Source organism: Centruroides sculpturatus, unplaced genomic scaffold, assembly GCF_000671375.1.
Source record: "Centruroides sculpturatus isolate CEXI.00-Female unplaced genomic scaffold, Cexi_2.0 scaffold30, whole genome shotgun sequence".
Lineage (NCBI taxonomy): Eukaryota > Metazoa > Arthropoda > Arachnida > Scorpiones > Buthidae > Centruroides > Centruroides sculpturatus.
Window position 1 is genome coordinate 742023 of NW_019384755.1, and position 21717 is coordinate 763739.

Consider the following 21717-nt stretch of genomic DNA (forward strand, 5'->3'; position numbering starts at 1 on the left):
AGCTATTTTGTAGAGAATAAAATATCACAATGTGCTGTTTAGTTTTTGCTTCCAGTGCATTTTCCATTCAATGAATCCTTTTAAGAGATATAATTCCTAGAATAAAAATGTAATACATATATTAAAATACAAATATACTAATATTACTTTTGATTTGCTCCCCTTGTGCTGCTGGTAGGAACCCATAATGGAAGACGAGCTGTTAGAAGCTTCTGGATTAAAAAATGCCTTGGACTTATGGTGGCATTAGAAAACTGGAGTGTACTTAATTTATAAAACTGTTCAAGACATGCAGTTCTTACATCTAAACTTGGTGATCTTAATAACATATCTATAATGAAATCTGGAACACATGGCATGGTAGAAAATGAATCTGAAATTTAAAAATATAGTTGAAAACTCATTATTGTAAAAATATATATCTTTATCTCTACATCAATAATAGATTTAGTAATATGATGATGATGTCCTAACAATAAATCACAAGTATGTTTATATATATTTTCTCTTAATAACAGTTGAATAAAAATAATCTCTAATATATTAAAAATAATAACAATAAAAATTTTCAATATAAAAATCAATAAAAGTAAAGTTAAAAAGACTTGATATTTATAACTATATACATATCAATAATAATATTTGGCAAATGAATATTAAATTAAAAACTTTTTATTTTAATAATAATGATTAATAAATATAAAATATCAAAATAAATCATCACTAAAACATTTCATTAATGCTTTTATAATTCTGTTTAAAATGAAAATAAAAAATTTTCAAATTTTATGAAACATATTTAAGTATAAATGTCCAAGATGTTAGAAAATAGCAAATGCAATTTAAATTAAAATAATTCCATCTTATTTCTATTATTATTAATATTACCAAGGGATTATTTCTATTTTTATTCTGTAAGATAAGTATATTGGGTATATATAAATAAAGCATTGTTCCAGGAAATAAACCAAATCTTCTAAACAACATATCTGTATCATAAAATTCCAAAACAGAGTTTCCTTTTAAGCTGAAGAAATCAGCTATTTTTAACAGGAGCAAATTTTTTGAATTTTAAATTATTTATTCTTCCTTTTTTTAAATGATTTCAAGGAATGCACGTTTAGAATCTTCAAAAAAATCTACTTAATAAAAATTGAGAAGAAAGTGCATATTCTTAATAATTCAATATAATGACATTTTTCTTATTAATAAGCATTAAAAGATTATTATTATCATGAAATATATAATCTATACTTTTTTTATGTATTAAAAAAGTTTTAAATGTATAATAATATAAGTTAAAAGGAAAACATTACAAATGTCAATAACAAAGAAAAAGCTGTGATGTAGACAAATGATGACCAGAAATAAGTTGGATATTACAGTAGTCAAATCAATTTGAACTTTGAATAAAAAAAAATGCATTAAAATTAAATATAGATTGAAATGAATAAGCTACACAAATAATATTTTTTATAAAATTTAAATTAAACTGATTTATTATTTTCTTAAAACAACGAAAGTATAATTCAGACATTAAATTTTAATTTTGTTAAAAAAACCTTTTGAACATAACTGAATTTTTTTTAATTACCAAAAGTTTAAAAAAAAAAATTTGTATTCATTTGAAATATAATATGAATTTATATTTTTATTAGTAAAGTTAGCAAAATCAGCTTTTTAGCAAATTATCTATTTTCATAAAATATTTTTATTTGGAAATTTTAGAAATTTATCAAAAGATATTAACTGAATGCAATAAAGCTAGTTTTAAGTGATTAAGTATTAAAAACATATGTTTCATTATTATTCTATATTATATATATGTACTGTACATGTATATGTATATGTATATGTATACAAATTTATTCAAAATATATGCAAAAAATTTTAGGTGCCAATTCTTTGAATAATTTAATCATAAAAGTTCATATAAACATATGTTCAAAATGAGATGGTTTTAAAGTTACAGGATGTTTAATGTGTGAACCGAGGGGGGGTTCAAGCTCTTCCACTCTTACTGGCTTCTTTGTCAGGGATGGCTTCGGTTAAATGAGTGGGAGGGGTAGTGAGGTCATGACAAGGTTCCCTAATAATTACACAGGTTGAACAATACAAACATATTTAATTAACTAACAAACAAATACAAATCAAAAAGATTACAATAATTCATCTAATACAATTCTAACTAACTACTAAGATCTAACTATAACAACATAATATTGTAGAATCTTACACTATGATCAAGAGAGTGTCGAGGAACAAAAGAGAAAGTACCGAAATGTGGATAGTTGCTTAACTCACGGATTCCTGCTCTCATTGTATGGGAGGTTTGTAAAATGCTCTTGGATCGGCAGTTCCTAATCGTAGTCTCTTCAGGTTGGAGATTATGGCAAGTCACAATGGACATTATGGAGATACGAGTCTGGTGTCCCTCAGTGTCCGCTTTTCTATGTCCGCTTCTGGTGTATGCCAGCTGTCCGAAAGGTGGGATGTGCTTCAGCTCTCTGTTGAGGTGTCTGCCTGCCCTCTGCTATGGCTGAGTCCGCCTCGGCTGTCCACGCTCTGGTTGTCTTCAACTGTTCGCCCAGAGTGGACGCTCGACCCCTTTTTATACTTGTCTCGGAGGGGGAATCATGGGGGAAGAAAACCTGATGCAATAGCCAGCTCAACTTGCATCCAGCTGTGTTTATGTTACTTGTCAAAAACAAACGTCCTTCTAGATTTATTACCCCTTTCTTTCTGTCATTTGACATCTTCTCACCATAAATTTGTCAAATTCCTTGATTTATTGACATGAGGTGACTCACGTCAGAACATATCTCACCACCTTAGTAATAATCACTGCCTTATTTGGTCATTTAGATTGGCATTCTCATCGGCTCTATCGGACTTAGAGGGAACTCATCAGTGACCCTTTTGGTTACTCTCAGGCAGTTGTCGGTGTTAATTGGCTATTTATTTTTACCTTTTAGCCATCGTAGAACTAGAGTGATTCCCTAGTGTGAGGGGAGTCCTTCTGAAGATGTTCAAAGTCATCTTCGAGGTGACGCAGTACATTGTGGGGTCAAAAAGGTCTAACTTCAACAAATTTGAAAAAATAATATTTTAATATTTAATTTCTCAAAAAAAAACAAACTCCCAAAAGAGTCCAGATTCTCACAAATTTGTGATTGCATGTACCAATCAATGTAGTGGAGAATACTCAATATTGAATATATTGGTGCTGGTGATCATGCATAAAACATCCTGTAACTTTAAAATTATGCCATTTTGAATATATGAACTTTTATACTTAAAATTATCCAAAGAATCAGTCCAAATTTTTTGCATATATTTTTTTTTAATCACCCTGTATATACAAGCATATTTTCTAGGTTGAGGCCATTAATGAATAAATGAATATTTCCAGTTATTCTAAATGTTCCATATTAATTTATATCAATGTAAGGCTTTGTAAATAATTTTAAACATTATTACTTTATAAATTCACTGTAGTTATAATTACAATATATAAGTTTATAAAGATATATTCAATCAGAAATCTTATTTTTAAGAGATATGAGAAGTAAAATATAGTGAAAAAAATCAATTTTTGAAATCTTCATAAAATNTCTCATAATACATGATAAAGTTTCCAAAAGTTCAGCAAAATGTCACTTGTTAAGCGCGTAATTTCTTTACAATTTGTTTTGCTCATTATGCAAATTACTCATTACGAGAGGTGCTCATTAAGCGAGGTTCCATAGTATTTTTCATTGTAACTGTTGCCAAACAAGATTTTTGATATATGATTAAAATATGTACAGAAGAGACTTGTATATTCTAGTAAATTAATTTGAATAAACTTTTTCATGATTATTGTTTTGTTTCAATAAATGAATTTAAAGACTGTATTGGCTAATACTAATGTAATATTTTGAATATTTCCAAAAATTTTCTTAAATTATTACTACTGCTAAAGGTAAAGTGATTTACTAAGCAAACTGATTTAATTTAATATTCTTACTTAATACATAAGAATTCAATTAAAATACTTTAACCTAACTATTTAAAAAATAAGTAAGACTTATAGCTGATGATGATAAAATATTCAATATACTGTAAGTTTAGAAATATTGAAAATTGAAAGCAATAAATTAAACAATTTCTTATATGAAATTAAATAAAATTGCCAAGACGAATTTACAGAAAAATATATATTTCTTTAAACTATACATAAAAAATGAGTCAATTCTATTCTGTCCCTTCTTATGCTGTTCAAGGTAATAACAATTCCATGGNAAACTCGCTCGGAGGTCGCCCTTAAGGTGAAAGGTTATGACCCTCGCTTTGCCCGTGATCTGTCAGGATGACACAAGAAAACCTTTTCCGTATGGGGGTCGTGGTTTGCTGGACGCAAAGACTCACACAGAGACCGTATTTACTAATTCAACGCGTTTATTTGGTGAAAACATGCTTACAATGAGTTACACAATCCGGGGTGGTAGATCCCGTGCAGAGAGAGAGAGTGGTCTCCAAGATTATAGGCTCGAAAGTTCGTCTCCGTTGATACTGTGTGATGGATCGAAGAAAGTTCGTCTCCGTTGACACTGTGCGATGGACCGAAGAAGGTTCGTCTCCGTTGACGCTGTCTTGGACGTTGGAGGGATGGAGAACTGTCACGGGAAAGTCTGTCCTAGCACTCGGAGTTTGGTATCCTTTGTTGCTTCGTGTTTCCTGGACAGATGCTCTCGAACATCACTTCGCAACCTTCCCGTGTCCTTGGGACCTCGGGCTTTTATAATCTTTCCTCACCCGAAATCCCGAGGTTTTGGTTGGTCCGAATGTTGGTCCCCCGCGATTCTATTGGTCCCTGGTCTGTTGCCAGGGACGCGATTCAGGCTGAGGGGTCGCCGAAATGACCCCGTCCGGGCCGTTCCCCTCCGGAGTTGGGTCAAGCCCTTTCCTGGATGATGGTCCTGTAAATTGTCACCTAATGTCTATTTTTCTGTCCCGGAGAGGAGGAAGCTATCTCAGCCGCTGCCCCCTCCACAGGAGTGTCAGCAGGACCTGCTTTCAACTCTCTGTAAGGTGACCGTCCAAAGTTTCCCCGACAGTCGATCCCTCGATCGTTCTCACGATTGACGACCGTGAATCTGTCAATTAGGCCTGGAATGCGACAATTAAATCGTCTCGCACCCCGTTCCTTGGTCACACCGGTCCTATTTATGTAATAAGTCACCGATATATTGACTTTAGCTCGACAGCCAGTTTCCGTCCCAGAGGGCCTCACAGTCATTAAATTTAATACAAGATGGCAGCATAACTGCCTACCTCTAGTCAAATTAATCAATTTCTAATATTTAATTATAGCCTTTACACAGCCCAAAAATTTGGTATATCAGTTGGCGTGTTTACTATATAATAGTCTATGGTTGTTGATGTTTATATGTAATATATCTGAACACAAGTTTGGAAGAATGTGTGATAACAAGTGACACTAAGATGCTAGTGGAACAAGTGCTAAATACAGACTGATGGAGCATGTGCACAATCCAGGACATCCCCTCTCCTTGTCACTCATTATGCAAAATGTCACTTGTTAAGCGCGTAATTTCTTTACAATTTGTTTTGCTCATTATGCAAATTACTCATTACGAGAGGTGCTCATTAAGCGAGGTTCCATAGTATTTTTCATTGTAACTGTTGCCAAACAAGATTTTTGATATATGATTAAAATATGTACAGAAGAGACTTGTATATTCTAGTAAATTAATTTGAATAAACTTTTTCATGATTATTGTTTTGTTTCAATAAATGAATTTAAAGACTGTATTGGCTAATACTAATGTAATATTTTGAATATTTCCAAAAATTTTCTTAAATTATTACTACTGCTAAAGGTAAAGTGATTTACTAAGCAAACTGATTTAATTTAATATTCTTACTTAATACATAAGAATTCAATTAAAATACTTTAACCTAACTATTTAAAAAATAAGCAAGACTTATAGCTGATGATGATAAAATATTCAATATACTGTAAGTTTAGAAATATTGAAAATTGAAAGCAATAAATTAAACAATTTCTTATATGAAATTAAATAAAATTGCCAAGACGAATTTACAGAAAAATATATATTTCTTTAAACTATACATAAAAAATGAGTCAATTCTATTCTGTCCCTTCTTATGCTGTTCAAGGTAATAACAATTCCATGGAGGAATCGACCTTTTATTGTAAGAAATATAAAATATATTTCTATTTCTTATATGAGTTTGATTAGACATTTTTTTCTTAGAGTATTACATAAAAGTTCATTGTAAAACATGGAATATTAACATTTCTAATTTTACTTTACTAATATGACTGCAAGAGGATAATGATAATGCATAATTTTTAAAAATGTTTACAAGAAGAAAAGCATTCTCAATAATGTTTTAGAATCAATTTACAATTACTCAACACAATATTTTAAATTTACATTTTTATATCAACTTATCCAAAATATATTTAATTTTACGTTATAAATCAAAATTTTACTTACTGAAAACATCTGTTCGTAATTCGAGACAAGTAACAAGAAATTCTAAGGATTTTTGGGCTAAAAGAGAATCTTTGCTGCTTACATATTCCTGTTGACCACAAACACCACTATGAAGACCTTGACTTTCACCTTCACTTCCACTACTTGCGTTACTTCCTTTAAAGCAAAATTTAAATGTATGTTATATTTAAAATGCATAAGAATAAAATAAAAAAATTAAAATAAACAGCATTAAATTTCATTATAAATTAGTAAAAAAATGTATTAGAAAAGCCAATTTTCTATTTCAGGTAAATGTTTTTCATCAATTTTTTAATATTTACTATATCAAGTAATTACTTGAAACAATCACTAATTCCATTTATTATTTGTTGTTATTATTTCATTGCTTATTTGCTAAATAGCCAATACTGATTATGATTATTGATATATCTCTTCTTTTCTACTCTTCTACTACTACTATTGATATATTTGTTATTTTCTCAAATTTCTAATGAAAGTTAAGTTCCTGCTCTGATGTCAAATTCTTAAATATTCATACAGTGATACCCCGAACTTATGCAATAGGTGGGACCGAGCAATAACTGCGTAAGTCGAATTCGCATAAGTCGGGGTATAATTTCACATTTAAATACATACAAATAATTTTTAATTGAGCCGGAGACTAAAAAAAACAATAATTTAGAAAAAAATGTTTAATAAAATCTTAGATAATACATATGTATAACAAATTATATTATACAATTTTTCACATTTACTTGATTATCACACAATAATTTTAATATTGTTTCCATCTCAGTGATAATACTGTGAAGTTTACAAATGATGCTTGTATGTAAAGATTGAGCATTTTTCACAGCTTCGAGAATTTTTTCTTTACCTTTTATAATTGCTCTGACCATCGATTTCGGTAGATCAAACTTCTTTGCCAATTCACAAATTTTCATTTTTGTATCTAAGTCTTTCATAATGTTAACTTTACATTCCAAAGATAGTTTTTCTTTTCTTGTTTGATGCAGAAGAATCAGTTCTACTTCGTTTGGATGACATAGTAGAGTCTCTCAAGTCTCCGTAGATATAACAAACACAGAAATAAATAACACAAAATAAATTGTAGCTATGCGCTGATTCCACGCAACACGTCCGAACATGTAAGCCGAACAATTGTGTGGTGGGAGTGAGTAATCAAGAGTTGCATGGCGCTCAAACAAAAGATGAATCAACGAGATTTGAAAATCGTGAAACTCCGGGTTCACGTAAGTCGGGGTAGCGTAAGTTGAGGTATTACTGTATATTATTATTTCATTTGTCTAGAAACTTAATTAAAATAAATATATTCCAATTTTATTCAGTATTAACTTATTCTTTTATTATCCAAAAAGGACATAAAAGTAGATACACAGTTGTGAATAGAAAAATACAGATATTTAGTTTCATTAATTTCATTATTATTTTTATCTTTTATAACTTCATATTCTTTATAATTGATTTAATCTATGCATAAAGTCAAATGTTTTTTTCTTTACATGTTTTTTTCCATAATAACAACTGTATACCTATTTTTGCACCCCTACTCCCATAAAATCAGCCTGGTTGTAATTTTAGCAATTCAAAAATTAAATATTTGTTAAATTCCATTAACCCATTCTCAAAAATAACTTTTAGATTAAATAAAATGCATATCCCTCAGAGATCCACATCTTGGTCAGTGTAATCTGATATAGCATACTTATAGTATCATAGATTTAATACTTTAACAGGTATAATAGAAATATGCTAAGTAGAAAAATTACAAAAGTTAAACAGTTGCTTGGACAAAAATTAATAATTAATTAAAATAAATATAAAATGAAAACATGTGACTTGTAAGAATAATAACTGTCAATATAATAGTCTACTTCTCATATTATTTCAAAAGCTATAATAAACAAATATTTTAGGAAAGTGCTGTTATAAATACATGATATATTTGATAAATAAATGATAAAATATATAATATTTTTAATTTAGTAATTTAATTATATTACCTGTGCTACTCTGCCTACTTCTTCTCCCAGATAAATGACTACTACTAGGAAGAGGACAATTTGCAAGATGGAGTTGACCAGCTGCTGCTGCCCAAGCAACTCTCATAATACATGATAAAGTTTCCAAAAGTTCACCAATATTTAAAGTCTGTTTTAAAAAATTATTAGGATACAAATTTATTGTTACACATGTTGCATGTGCACAATCCAGGACATCCCCTCTCCTTGTCACTCATTATGCAAAATGTCACTTGTTAAGCGCGTAATTTCTTTACAATTTGTTTTGCTCATTATGCAAATTACTCATTACGAGAGGTGCTCATTAAGCGAGGTTCCATAGTATTTTTCATTGTAACTGTTGCCAAACAAGATTTTTGATATATGATTAAAATATGTACAGAAGAGACTTGTATATTCTAGTAAATTAATTTGAATAAACTTTTTCATGATTATTGTTTTGTTTCAATAAATGAATTTAAAGACTGTATTGGCTAATACTAATGTAATATTTTGAATATTTCCAAAAATTTTCTTAAATTATTACTACTGCTAAAGGTAAAGTGATTTACTAAGCAAACTGATTTAATTTAATATTCTTACTTAATACATAAGAATTCAATTAAAATACTTTAACCTAACTATTTAAAAAATAAGCAAGACTTATAGCTGATGATGATAAAATATTCAATATACTGTAAGTTTAGAAATATTGAAAATTGAAAGCAATAAATTAAACAATTTCTTATATGAAATTAAATAAAATTGCCAAGACGAATTTACAGAAAAATATATATTTCTTTAAACTATACATAAAAAATGAGTCAATTCTATTCTGTCCCTTCTTATGCTGTTCAAGGTAATAACAATTCCATGGAGGAATCGACCTTTTATTGTAAGAAATATAAAATATATTTCTATTTCTTATATGAGTTTGATTAGACATTTTTTTCTTAGAGTATTACATAAAAGTTCATTGTAAAACATGGAATATTAACATTTCTAATTTTACTTTACTAATATGACTGCAAGAGGATAATGATAATGCATAATTTTTAAAAATGTTTACAAGAAGAAAAGCATTCTCAATAATGTTTTAGAATTAATTTACAATTACTCAACACAATATTTTAAATTTACATTTTTATATCAACTTATCCAAAATATATTTAATTTTACGTTATAAATCAAAATTTTACTTACTGAAAACATCTGTTCGTAATTCGAGACAAGTAACAAGAAATTCTAAGGATTTTTGGGCTAAAAGAGAATCTTTGCTGCTTACATATTCCTGTTGACCACAAACACCACTATGAAGACCTTGAGTTTCACCTTCACTTCCACTACTTGCGTTACTTCCTTTAAAGCAAAATTTAAATGTATGTTATATTTAAAATGCATAAGAATAAAATAAAAAAATTAAAATAAACAGCATTAAATTTCATTATAAATTAGTAAAAAAATGTATTAGAAAAGCCAATTTTCTATTTCAGGTAAATGTTTTTCATCAATTTTTTAATATTTACTATATCAAGTAATTACTTGAAACAATCACTAATTCCATTTATTATTTGTTGTTATTATTTCATTGCTTATTTGCTAAATAGCCAATACTGATTATGATTATTAATATATCTCTTCTTTTCTACTCTTCTACTACTACTATTGATATATTTGTTATTTTCTCAAATTTCTAATGAAAGTTAAGTTCCTGCTCTGATGTCAAATTCTTAAATATTCATACAGTGATACCCCGAACTTATGCAATAGGTGGGACCGAGCAATAACTGCGTAAGTCGAATTCGCATAAGTCGGGGTATAATTTCACATTTAAATACATACAAATAATTTTTAATTGAGCCGGAGACTAAAAAAAACAATAATTTAGAAAAAAATGTTTAATAAAATCTTAGATAATACATATGTATAACAAATTATATTATACAATTTTTCACATTTACTTGATTATCACACAATAATTTTAATATTGTTTCCATCTCAGTGATAATACTGTGAAGTTTACAAATGATGCTTGTATGTAAAGATTGAGCATTTTTCACAGCTTCGAGAATTTTTTCTTTACCTTTTATAATTGCTCTGACCATCGATTTCGGTAGATCAAACTTCTTTGCCAATTCACAAATTTTCATTTTTGTATCTAAGTCTTTCATAATGTTAACTTTACATTCCAAAGATAGTTTTTCTTTTCTTGTTTGATGCAGAAGAATCAGTTCTACTTCGTTTGGATGACATAGTAGAGTCTCTCAAGTCTCCGTAGATATAACAAACACAGAAATAAATAACACAAAATAAATTGTAGCTATGCGCTGATTCCACGCAACACGTCCGAACATGTAAGCCGAACAATTGTGTGGTGGGAGTGAGTAATCAAGAGTTGCATGGCGCTCAAACAAAAGATGAATCAACGAGATTTGAAAATCGTGAAACTCCGGGTTCACGTAAGTCGGGGTAGCGTAAGTTGAGGTATTACTGTATATTATTATTTCATTTGTCTAGAAACTTAATTAAAATAAATATATTCCAATTTTATTCAGTATTAACTTATTCTTTTATTATCCAAAAAGGACATAAAAGTAGATACACAGTTGTGAATAGAAAAATACAGATATTTAGTTTCATTAATTTCATTATTATTTTTATCTTTTATAACTTCATATTCTTTATAATTGATTTAATCTATGCATAAAGTCAAATGTTTTTTTCTTTACATGTTTTTTTCCATAATAACAACTGTATACCTATTTTTGCACCCCTACTCCCATAAAATCAGCCTGGTTGTAATTTTAGCAATTCAAAAATTAAATATTTGTTAAATTCCATTAACCCATTCTCAAAAATAACTTTTACATTAAATAAAATGCCAGATCCACATCTCAGTCATCCACATCAGAGATCCACATCTTGGTCAGTGTAATCTGATATAGCATACTTACAGTATCATAGATTTAATACTTTAACAGGTATAATAGAAATATGCTAAGTAGAAAAATTACAAAAGTTAAACAGTTGCTTGGACAAAAATTAATAATTAATTAAAATAAATATAAAATGAAAACATGTGACTTGTAAGAATAATAACTGTCAATATAATAGTCTACTTCTCATATTATTTCAAAAGCTATAATAAACAAATATTTTAGGAAAGTGCTGTTATAAATACATGATATATTTGATAAATAAATGATAAAATATATAATATTTTTAATTTAGTAATTTAATTATATTACCTGTGCTACTCTGCCTACTTCTTCTCCCAGATAAATGACTACTACTAGGAAGAGGACAATTTGCAAGATGGAGTTGACCAGCTGCTGCTGCCCAAGCAACTCTCATAATACATGATAAAGTTTCCAAAAGTTCACCAATATTTAAAGTCTATTTTAAAAAATTATTAGGATACAAATTTATTGTTACACATGTTATAAATATTTTTTAAAAATCAAAACATTAATCATTAATTATAAATGTAATTAATTATTAGAATAATCTATCATTATATAAAACTACACATATGATAATCAATTGACTTTTATAATGATTAAATAATTTAGATTAATCCATTAAATAAATTTAAAAATCTGGAAAAAATGGCTAAAATTAGTATTATTATTCTATTAATTCTTCATATACTGAAAAAATTATAAAACAATTTTATATTCATTGCCATAGATCGTATTTTTTACTTGGATTTTTATGACTGCCTACATATTAAATATAAATATTTCTATTTTACAAAGTAATTATACTAGCAATTAATAACAAAATATTAATAACATGTCAATCCATATAATATTTACTTATATCATCAAGATTTATTAAAATTCTAATATTGAATTTAATAAATTTAAATTCAATATTAGAATTTAAATTTGAATTAAAATACTTAGATTTTTTTAAACTAGTTCCTGTGAAGTAAAGTGATTCAAATATTTTGAAAAAGCATGTTTATATCATAAGATTGCATTCATTTCTATAACAACTGAGTTTAATTTTAAAAACTAATTCAACAATGTTTAATCAAAAATCATTTCTGTAATAGTTATAATACTTTTTGTTAAATATATAGCAGTCAAAACTAAACAGATTCCTTATATTTCAGTATTTTATCCATTAGTAAAATAAAATTTCTCATTAGTTTACTTTTTCTGTTAGTTGTGGATGGTAATTCAAATAATAATGTTAACTTAGTTTTAAAATATCAATACAATAAAAATCTGATTTTTAATAAAATGCTTTTATATAGAATAAAATATCTTCAGAATATTTTTTTAACTATAATAATAATCTAATTTAAGATTAAGTTCACAAAAAACTGAACAAATATTAATTTCACTGTACTGCTTTATTTATTTCAACTTATTAACTATATTTGCTTACCTGAATTGCTTTGGTAGAAATTGTAGGATGTATGTTAGGATTAACAATATTTTCAGAATAGCATGCTTGAGAAGTTTTTTTAATATTCATTCTGCATCCCAAGCTATGAGGTATATTTCCATATTCTAATCCTGTCTGTCCACACAAAAGATACCTTAAATCATAAAAAAATGTAATTAGAAAACTAATTACAATATATTATAATAAAAATTTAAACAACATTAATAGAACAACAAAGCCAACAAAATAAGTTATCAATACTGTTTACAATAAAAACTAATGATTTATACAAAGATTTCAAGATATTTTTCTTAATGATAAAATGTTTAAATACTGTAATTCTTCAAAGAAAAAATTAACAGTATATTTGTTTTTGAAACTCTACTGCTTTTTTGGAGTTCACAGTCACTTAGATATATTTTCTTTCATATCCTAGAACTTTTGATTCATAAATCATCCATCTGAAGAGGTAACTTGCAGATTTTATGTAATTTAATTTTCTTTATTAGCAGTTTAACTGCTGACTTCAACTCAAAAAAATAGAATTCAGTAATTAGTTTGAAATTAAGTTGGAATGATCAATTTACTTCTGATTTTGAAAACAATAATATACAAAAGAAAAAAAATTAGAAATATTTCTAAATTATTAATAATATTATTTAATTGAATTGAAAGCAATAAAGATAATTTAAAGTTTTATTTTGTGTTACTATAACATTTTTTATTTTATAAGAATTTTTTAAAATTGTCTTTAAATTTTTATACTAAATATCCTTATCACAATTATGCATAGAAAAAAACTAACAACTTTAGTTTAATATAACACTTAAACATTTTTGAAATAATTAAAACTCCACTTATGAAAAACATAAATTCAATTAGCCTACTTAAATAAAAATAAAATAATTTCCATTTTTAATAATTTTGAAAGATGTCAAAAGAATAGGTACCTATTGTATAGAAATCAAAGAAAATATTATATAATCAAAATTAAATAATTCTTTTAATAAATTAAAAATTGGGCTTATTCATAATACTGTAAATAATGCAAAGTTACAACAATGACAAATAATAAGTTAAATTAAATTAAAACAGTTCATATAAGTAATATTTCATCTTTTTATGAGTATAAAATAGTAGGTGCTCCAACCCTCACTATTTTCAGTGGTACAGCTCCAATATTTCACATCTTAATGCTCTTATATAAAATTAAATAAAATTCTTATATAAAATATTGCATATAATACATAATAATACATAAAAAATTACAATATTTTATAAATTACCTAGCTATAACTAATGCCATTAAGTAGCAGCCTTGTCGAATATCATAATCTACTTCAGGGGGCATACTGTCTCTCTGCAGCACTCCTAATACCAGTTTTAATCCTCCTGCATTTAAAAAATCTTCACAAAATATTTGAGCACTTTGGATAGTAGCTGCATCTTGCATAACTACTATTAATTTACCACATAAAACCTACAATAAAAAATGAAACTTAGCATATTCAAATAACACATACACTTAATATATAAAATTTTGCAAATAAAACTTATAAGATATAAATTATTAGCATATAACTGATTGTTTAATCATTTAAACCAGGGTTGTCAAACTGGTGGTCCAATGTGATTTTTTGTGGCTTGTGGCCACAATGCTCTGAAATTAAATAAAACAACTTATAGATCAAGATTCACTGATAAACATCTATCTGCCTTAATGAAGATTGTTCACAGTCTTTGAATCCAGATATTGGAAAATGAGGAGGAGGAAGATAGTGCTGGCAAGTTTCCAGTGAAAATAATTAATTGTAGTTTTATAAATATGTACATTAAATAAAATAAATATTTAAATAAAAGCAATACTATAGAAATTATATATTGTTGAGTTGAATTCACTGAACTATGTAATGTATTTTAATTGCCCTATCTATATTCCTGCATTCTCACTTCAAATTATAATTTTAAAATTTATAAATGTGATATGTGGCTAGTGTGAATCTTACCAGTCGCATTAATTGTTGTTTAAATGAGTTTGACACACTTGATTTAAACAAACAGTTATTTATTTAACATTTTTATAGCTTTCTCACTTAATTTTTAAAATTTTATTCCAACCAGTGAATCCCAAGTTTAGTGAATACCTGTAATTAGTGGACAAAATAATTGGTGTATTTTTTTCATTAAATAAATGGGCACTGACTTTTGCAGACAAAGAATCAAAAATTTCTTAATATTTTCCAAAACCTCTCTTAAATAAACAGAACAATTTACTAAATGTTTCCCACGAATATCATTTAAAAACTATCATGCTTATCTTCAGTGTCAATAAGATTTCTTTGCATCCTGAAACTTATCAAATGACATTTCCATTTTTATTTTCCAGCACTAATCACATTATGTTTCAGGAAAGTGGCACTGACATTTTACCTTGAATGATGGAAAAGAGACATTAAGAATTTGAATAATTTTGAAAGAAGACTAACATAAGTAAAATAAATCAAATAAGTCATGTATTGCAAAAAGAAGCAAAAATCCTGCTTACAAAACCTAAATAGCATAATCAGTAATGTTACTTGCCTATTCACCTGCATTAGTTAATAATAGTGCATAATAAATAATAATAATAATAATAAATGCATAATTAAATAGAAAAATCAAACCCAAATTATAGTAATAATTATGTTAACACACTTCTAACTTAATGTCATACAGCCCACCTCAAAATATTGATGGATTTCTATATATATCAATTAATTATTGTCTATACAGGTAGCCCTCGGTTTACGCCGCAGTTCCGTTCCTACAAAAGCCAGCACAAATCAAATCGGCATAAAATGAACCCATATTTACAGTGAAGTATAAGGTTAGGTTCTACATAAATGAAAAATAAGCTAATAATTTTGTTTATTAATACAATATAATACGAAATACATATAAATTTTTAATTTTTAAAATGTATTTTATCATAAAATAAAGTGAAATGTTTTTATTAAAAAATTTTAGTTTTGGATCTTGTACATTTTTCGATCTTTCCATCTTTAATTGTTTAAGTTTTTGTTTTCTTTCATTAAGAATTTCAGAATATGGTTGAATAGATGCGATGATGCTCCTTTTTATATTTGCACTTCGTCCCAATCATTGTCTAACTCACAAAGTTCATCCGTCAAACTTTCCATAGTTGAAAGGATATGTTAACCCGATGTAGAGCTACAGAGGAGTGAAGACACTGATTGGTCGACCACTGGTCGCCATAGCGCATATATAAGGTCAGTTTAAGCAGGAAAATNAAGGAGAGATAAATATCGTCTGGCCAACGAGAAGTAAATTTGTCTCACTAACGATAATTTGTGATCGCCGGAAGTGCTATTGCATCGTAAGGTGTTTTCCTGAATGAACTGATACGGGATACATTCATTGGCGCTATGGATTCGGACGCCATTTATTGGACTATTAAGTTTAATATCTTGACTCGTGGGTACATAAACATTTAGTATTTTAATATAAATTTAATGCAAATGTATACATACCCAATAACATTAAACAGAAAAAATAAATACATTTAATAAAAATCTTTGTTTTAATGAATGTACTGTACAATGTTGCAGCTAGGTAAATACATCAACAGTGAAATGAAAATCAGTCTAGCATAGGGAAAATCGGGGAATTACACCTCGAAACGGCGAATTGCACAGCGGTGTTATTGTGAATTGGCGTAAATTGAACCGGCGTAAACCGGGGCTACCTGTATTCAATTTGCTAGTTTTACTTGTAGAATCATCTAATAACAAAAAGTTTTTTAAATAATAAATTAAATATAATTCATATAAACAAAGGATATAATTAAAAAATACAAATATTTTATTTACTTAATTACTATGACAATGATATAGCATGAAGTGCATGTGCATGCGCATGCGCTATATCATTACTGCAATGAATACCATAAAACACCTGCATGGAGTCTAGAGTATTACATTGTGAAAACTATATAAGTATTTAATTTTTCACATTTAAAAACTCTGGTTTTTTTCATTTCTGAATGGTACTTTCTAATAAGTGCCCATCAGTGGCCAAGTGGATAAAATCACCAAACACTGGTTGGTTATGGGTTTGCACATTGCCAATGGGCTGGCCATGTGGAATTTTCAGGGTTTGATTTACATTAGTAACACCTAAAGAAAGGCCATATTCTGATAAAAGTCCTCCTGGGAGGCATCTCCTCAGCAGATTGCACACATATTGCATTCCCATAATCAAATAAACCAAATTAATTCTAATAATTTTTCTATAAACTTCTTAAGTAGCTTATAGTTAAGATAATGTTTTTAAAATGGGTTTAACCACATACATTTTTGAAATTTATTGTGAATGGTACTTTATAAATCCAGGCAAAGCCAGATGTAACAAGCTAGTATTTGTATAATTAAATAGCCCACTTCTAGCCTGATATATTTCTAGCCAACTAATACAAATAATCTGGCTTTATCATTTGTATTAGTTGTGAATTTTTTTTAGTCCACTCCAAGTCAGAAGCCAGAACATATCAAGATTTCTCCACATTTACTATTATTAAGTATTTAAAAACATTTAATTATTAATTTCTAAATTTAGTAAAAAATAGTACTTAATGCTCCTACTGCCAAATATACACTATATATATAATGTTAATGCTAATTAGCACAAAGATAAATTCTATAATTTTGGCAATTCCTTGGATATTTCTGAATTGTGCTTTTATCACACATTCTTCTGAATATAAACTGTAAAATGAAATCAATTACAGGGAGTCCCTAACTTACAAAGGAACTGCCTGCATTTTATTCTGGAACTCTCGTTGCAAATCTAATATAAAAAAAATTATAATAAGATGTGATTCCAAAGGTCATGTATAAGCATACATAATACTGCATATATTAATATATATATATATTGTAATCAGTTACTGTACACAGATACCGTAATACAATACAGCAAAACTTTTTAGATGAATTGCACTTCAAACCAAAATTTAAAATTTTAATCAATTAATTATGGTATTTTCTTAACAAAAGATTCACATATGCATACAAGTTGAAATTAGAATGACCAATTCTGATCCAAGCACTCTATAAAAAATTAGTTTCATTTTTGCTTATTAGATGCTAATAACAAATTCAAGTTATAGCTAACAAATAAACTTATCAATTATTTTTATATAGTGTTTTTTTATTTATCTGCTTATATAGTATTGCATTAAACATTTGGTTATTGTACTGTGCCATTAGCAAGTACAGCCAACTGTTTAGAATAACAAAAATTTTTAATAGGACAGTTTCAGTTGTCAGAACTATAAAACGATCATAATCAAGTGGTAAAATATCAAGGACTCACTGTAATTAAAAACCATGAAGTATTGTAAAATATACAGAAACTTTTTAACAGCTAGCTGTCTAAGTAGGAAATGTCTCTGGACCCAAGCTTTGGGTCCAGAGACATTTCCTACTTAGATGGCTATCCAGTTCTATTGTAGTTACACATTTAAGAAAAGTTATAAACTGTTCTAAATGACTGCTCTAAGAAATAACTATCCTTGAAAAAAAAAACTTTTTAATTTTAATTACTTTACAAACTTTATATTAATTATTTTATTCCAAATCACTTCAACTCACAATATAAATAAATTAATTTTTTCAAAATCAATTGCATTGTTCCTTACCTCTAGATTATAAAGGAGTTTAAAAGGAGATGTTTGAACATTTACATCAAACAGATTCCTCAAAATCTCATGTGGTCCTTCTGGCTTTTCTTTTGGAGAACTTTGAATTATTTTCTTTGGGCTTGTTCTTGGACTGTACTTATTGGAATCAGTTGTTGGAGAAACAGCTTCATTTGATTTTTGCTTTAAAATTTTATCATAAAAATATTAAATTTAATTCCAACATTTTATAAACATAAAAAATTTATAAGACAATCTAAGATTTTTTATTTAAAATTAATTCATTTTAATTCATGTCTAAAAATTTCAGCATGAAATTACCAGTTAATTTATTTATTATGAAAAATTCAATAATACAGTAACTGATTTGATTTTTTTATTTAAAAAAAATAAATACACAAACAATTTATAAACCTAAAATTTGAAAATTTATACATACTATTATATTTACATAATTATTAATAATTAATTAATTAATTAAAAACAAGATTATTTTAAATTTTTAATTAATTAAATATGTTTCATCTATTGTAATGTTAAATTTCTTATTTATGCTCATTTATGCTGCAAAAAGGTTAATATAGTCTTCAAAAAAAAAAAAAAAACAAGAAATATTCATTTAAATATTAATTTAAACAATACTCACCTTTACACTTATAGAATCCAGAGAATCTAATATTGCAGGATCAGTTGGAATTAAATGTAACAAATTTCTAATTCTTGCTGATATTCTAAGAAATTATAAAAGTTATACTGAATTTTTATATTTCTTTGAAAAACTAATTAATACTTACAAAAAAATTTGCAATGTTGACCAACATATAATCTAATGATTACATACGAAGATTAAATAAATAATTTTAGTAAGTTATTTTTCTTTTTTGAACAAATCAACATTAATTGTAAGAAAATTACTTTTACGTTTCATCCTTTAATACAGGCTGCTATAAATTATTTTTTGTTGCAATTTAAAAAAAAAAACTTTTTAGATCAAATGTGATAGATTTCTACAAAACCTAGAGAAAATAAAACTATAATCTTAAAAATGAGTAGTCATGCTGGTTTATATTTGTTTGTGTCATAGCTATGTTTGTAGTGAAGTATCAATAAATAAAAATATTAAAAGTATAGAAGTAATCAAAACAGAAATGAAGTATAACAGAAAATGCTATCTATCAAATTACAGAATTTAGTACTCAAAGTAAGTTCACAATATTATGCATATCTAACAATCTTTTTTATCAAAAATACCTTGTATAATGATGGACATTTAACAAAATCTCACAAACATCAAAAAATATTATAAGTTAATAACAAGAATAAATAATAAGTTAAACAATTTTCTATCAGTTCTAGCCATTTAAGTTTAAAGATCTTGCTCTCATCCAGATGAAAATCCTGAATTTAATCCAACAAATCAGGAAAAAAATGAAGAAGCTGGGAGGGTAAATTAGAATGACAACTTTATACTTTAAGCTTAATGTCAACAATAAATTCAATACCTGTAAGCTCTTTTGGACACTCAGTTTGCTGAGATACTGAGGGAGATGGTGAGATACTGTAAGCATATTTTCAGAGAGTTGGTTAGAGTCGCCAATGCTAATATATAACTGGATGTAGATGACTCTCAGAGTTAAAAAACAAATAAGAGATGCAGAAATATTGAAAACACCAACATTACTCTCTTCAAACATATTTATTTATTTTACAGTGTTGATGAAATACAAGAGGAAGAATGATCCTAGAAACAGAACTGGCAAGGAATGCTTCAACAAGACTCTTGTCACCTTTGCAGACATCTGTGAAGAGATGGAAGCAGAAGGATTAAAAGATCCTCAGGGTAAGAAAGGAAACTCCCAACAGAGAAGATATTTATTCAATCAAAGTTGGATAATGCAGAAAGATTCTATAAATATTAATAAAATAAAAACCAAAGGTGAATTATGGCCAATGCATGTAGGACTCCAATGCAAACACAAGGCTAGATATAGTGGCATTGCCACATGGTGCTGAAAGGAAATCATTCACAACATCCAATATATTGTCTAAAAATCTTCAGTCCTTAGCATGTTGTTTCATCTTAGTATTGGCAAGTGTCCTCCATAATAAAACTCTGTTGAAAGCATCATGTACAACAAATATCACAAAGATATTACAGTCAGGTACTGAATTCCCATCATAATAAAACAGAGATAATTGAAAGGGGAATTACATGTTTGATCTTATTGAAATATTAGTCACATATTTATTTTCTGAATCTGTAAATCTGTATATAATTCCAACATATCATGGTGGCATTTGTGCCAAAATTTTACACAAAGAAAAAGGATTAGTGACAAACTTTTTAATTATCTTTTTCATGCTGTAAAAACTATACCTTCCTTACTTTTATTTTCTTTTTCGAATAACATTGTTTAAAATTATCTGTTTTTGCAGAATTTTTACATAAAGAAGAATAGCAAAAATCAAAGATTTATTATAAAAAAAAATACAACAGCAAATAAATGTTTAATAAATATTTTCATTGTTGAATTTAATTTTAAAAGTTAATTTAAAAGTTAAAAGTTAAGTTAAAAGTTTAATTTTTAAAAATAGTTTATAATTTAAAAAAACATATCAACTAATAATCTTTTTTCAAAATGAATTATCTAATAATTTAATTCTTATAATTGCAATATTATGTAACTATTATATTTTTTAAAAACTTCTGTTTTTAATACTTACTTTGAATCCTCCAGCATCGCCAATTGAAACAACATGGAAAAAACTTGACCTCCTGAAGACATCACAACACCAGGCAACATTTTCTCCTAAATTATTTTTTATAATTACATTTTAATTTTAAAATTTTTAATTACTTAATCTTATAATTCATAAATTTTGGATATTTTTTCAAACTATCATACTTGCCTGAATAAAATACACACATCAATTTACCAAATCTTAAACTCAATCAAGAAGAATTAACACTTTCATATATGAACAATTAAATTAATTCAACATTATTAAACCATAATTAGTTTTAAACTACTTGATGTACTGTACATTATTCTTATCATATTATAAA

At 27.2% G+C, this 21717-nt stretch overlaps 1 protein-coding gene across 1 annotated transcript in view; it reads right to left on the reverse strand.

The window, feature by feature from the left end:
• The window catches only part of LOC111628704 (ubiquitin carboxyl-terminal hydrolase 24-like), a 174286-nt gene that overhangs the window by 66622 nt on the left and 85947 nt on the right, over positions 1–21717 (reverse strand). The window contains 10 exon segments of the mRNA XM_023372539.1: positions 148–373; positions 6531–6686; positions 8558–8705; positions 9765–9913; positions 11803–11950; positions 12953–13106; positions 14239–14432; positions 18651–18833; positions 19297–19381; positions 21375–21460. Coding sequence (XP_023228307.1) covers positions 148–373; positions 6531–6686; positions 8558–8705; positions 9765–9913; positions 11803–11950; positions 12953–13106; positions 14239–14432; positions 18651–18833; positions 19297–19381; positions 21375–21460 — 1529 coding nt within the window.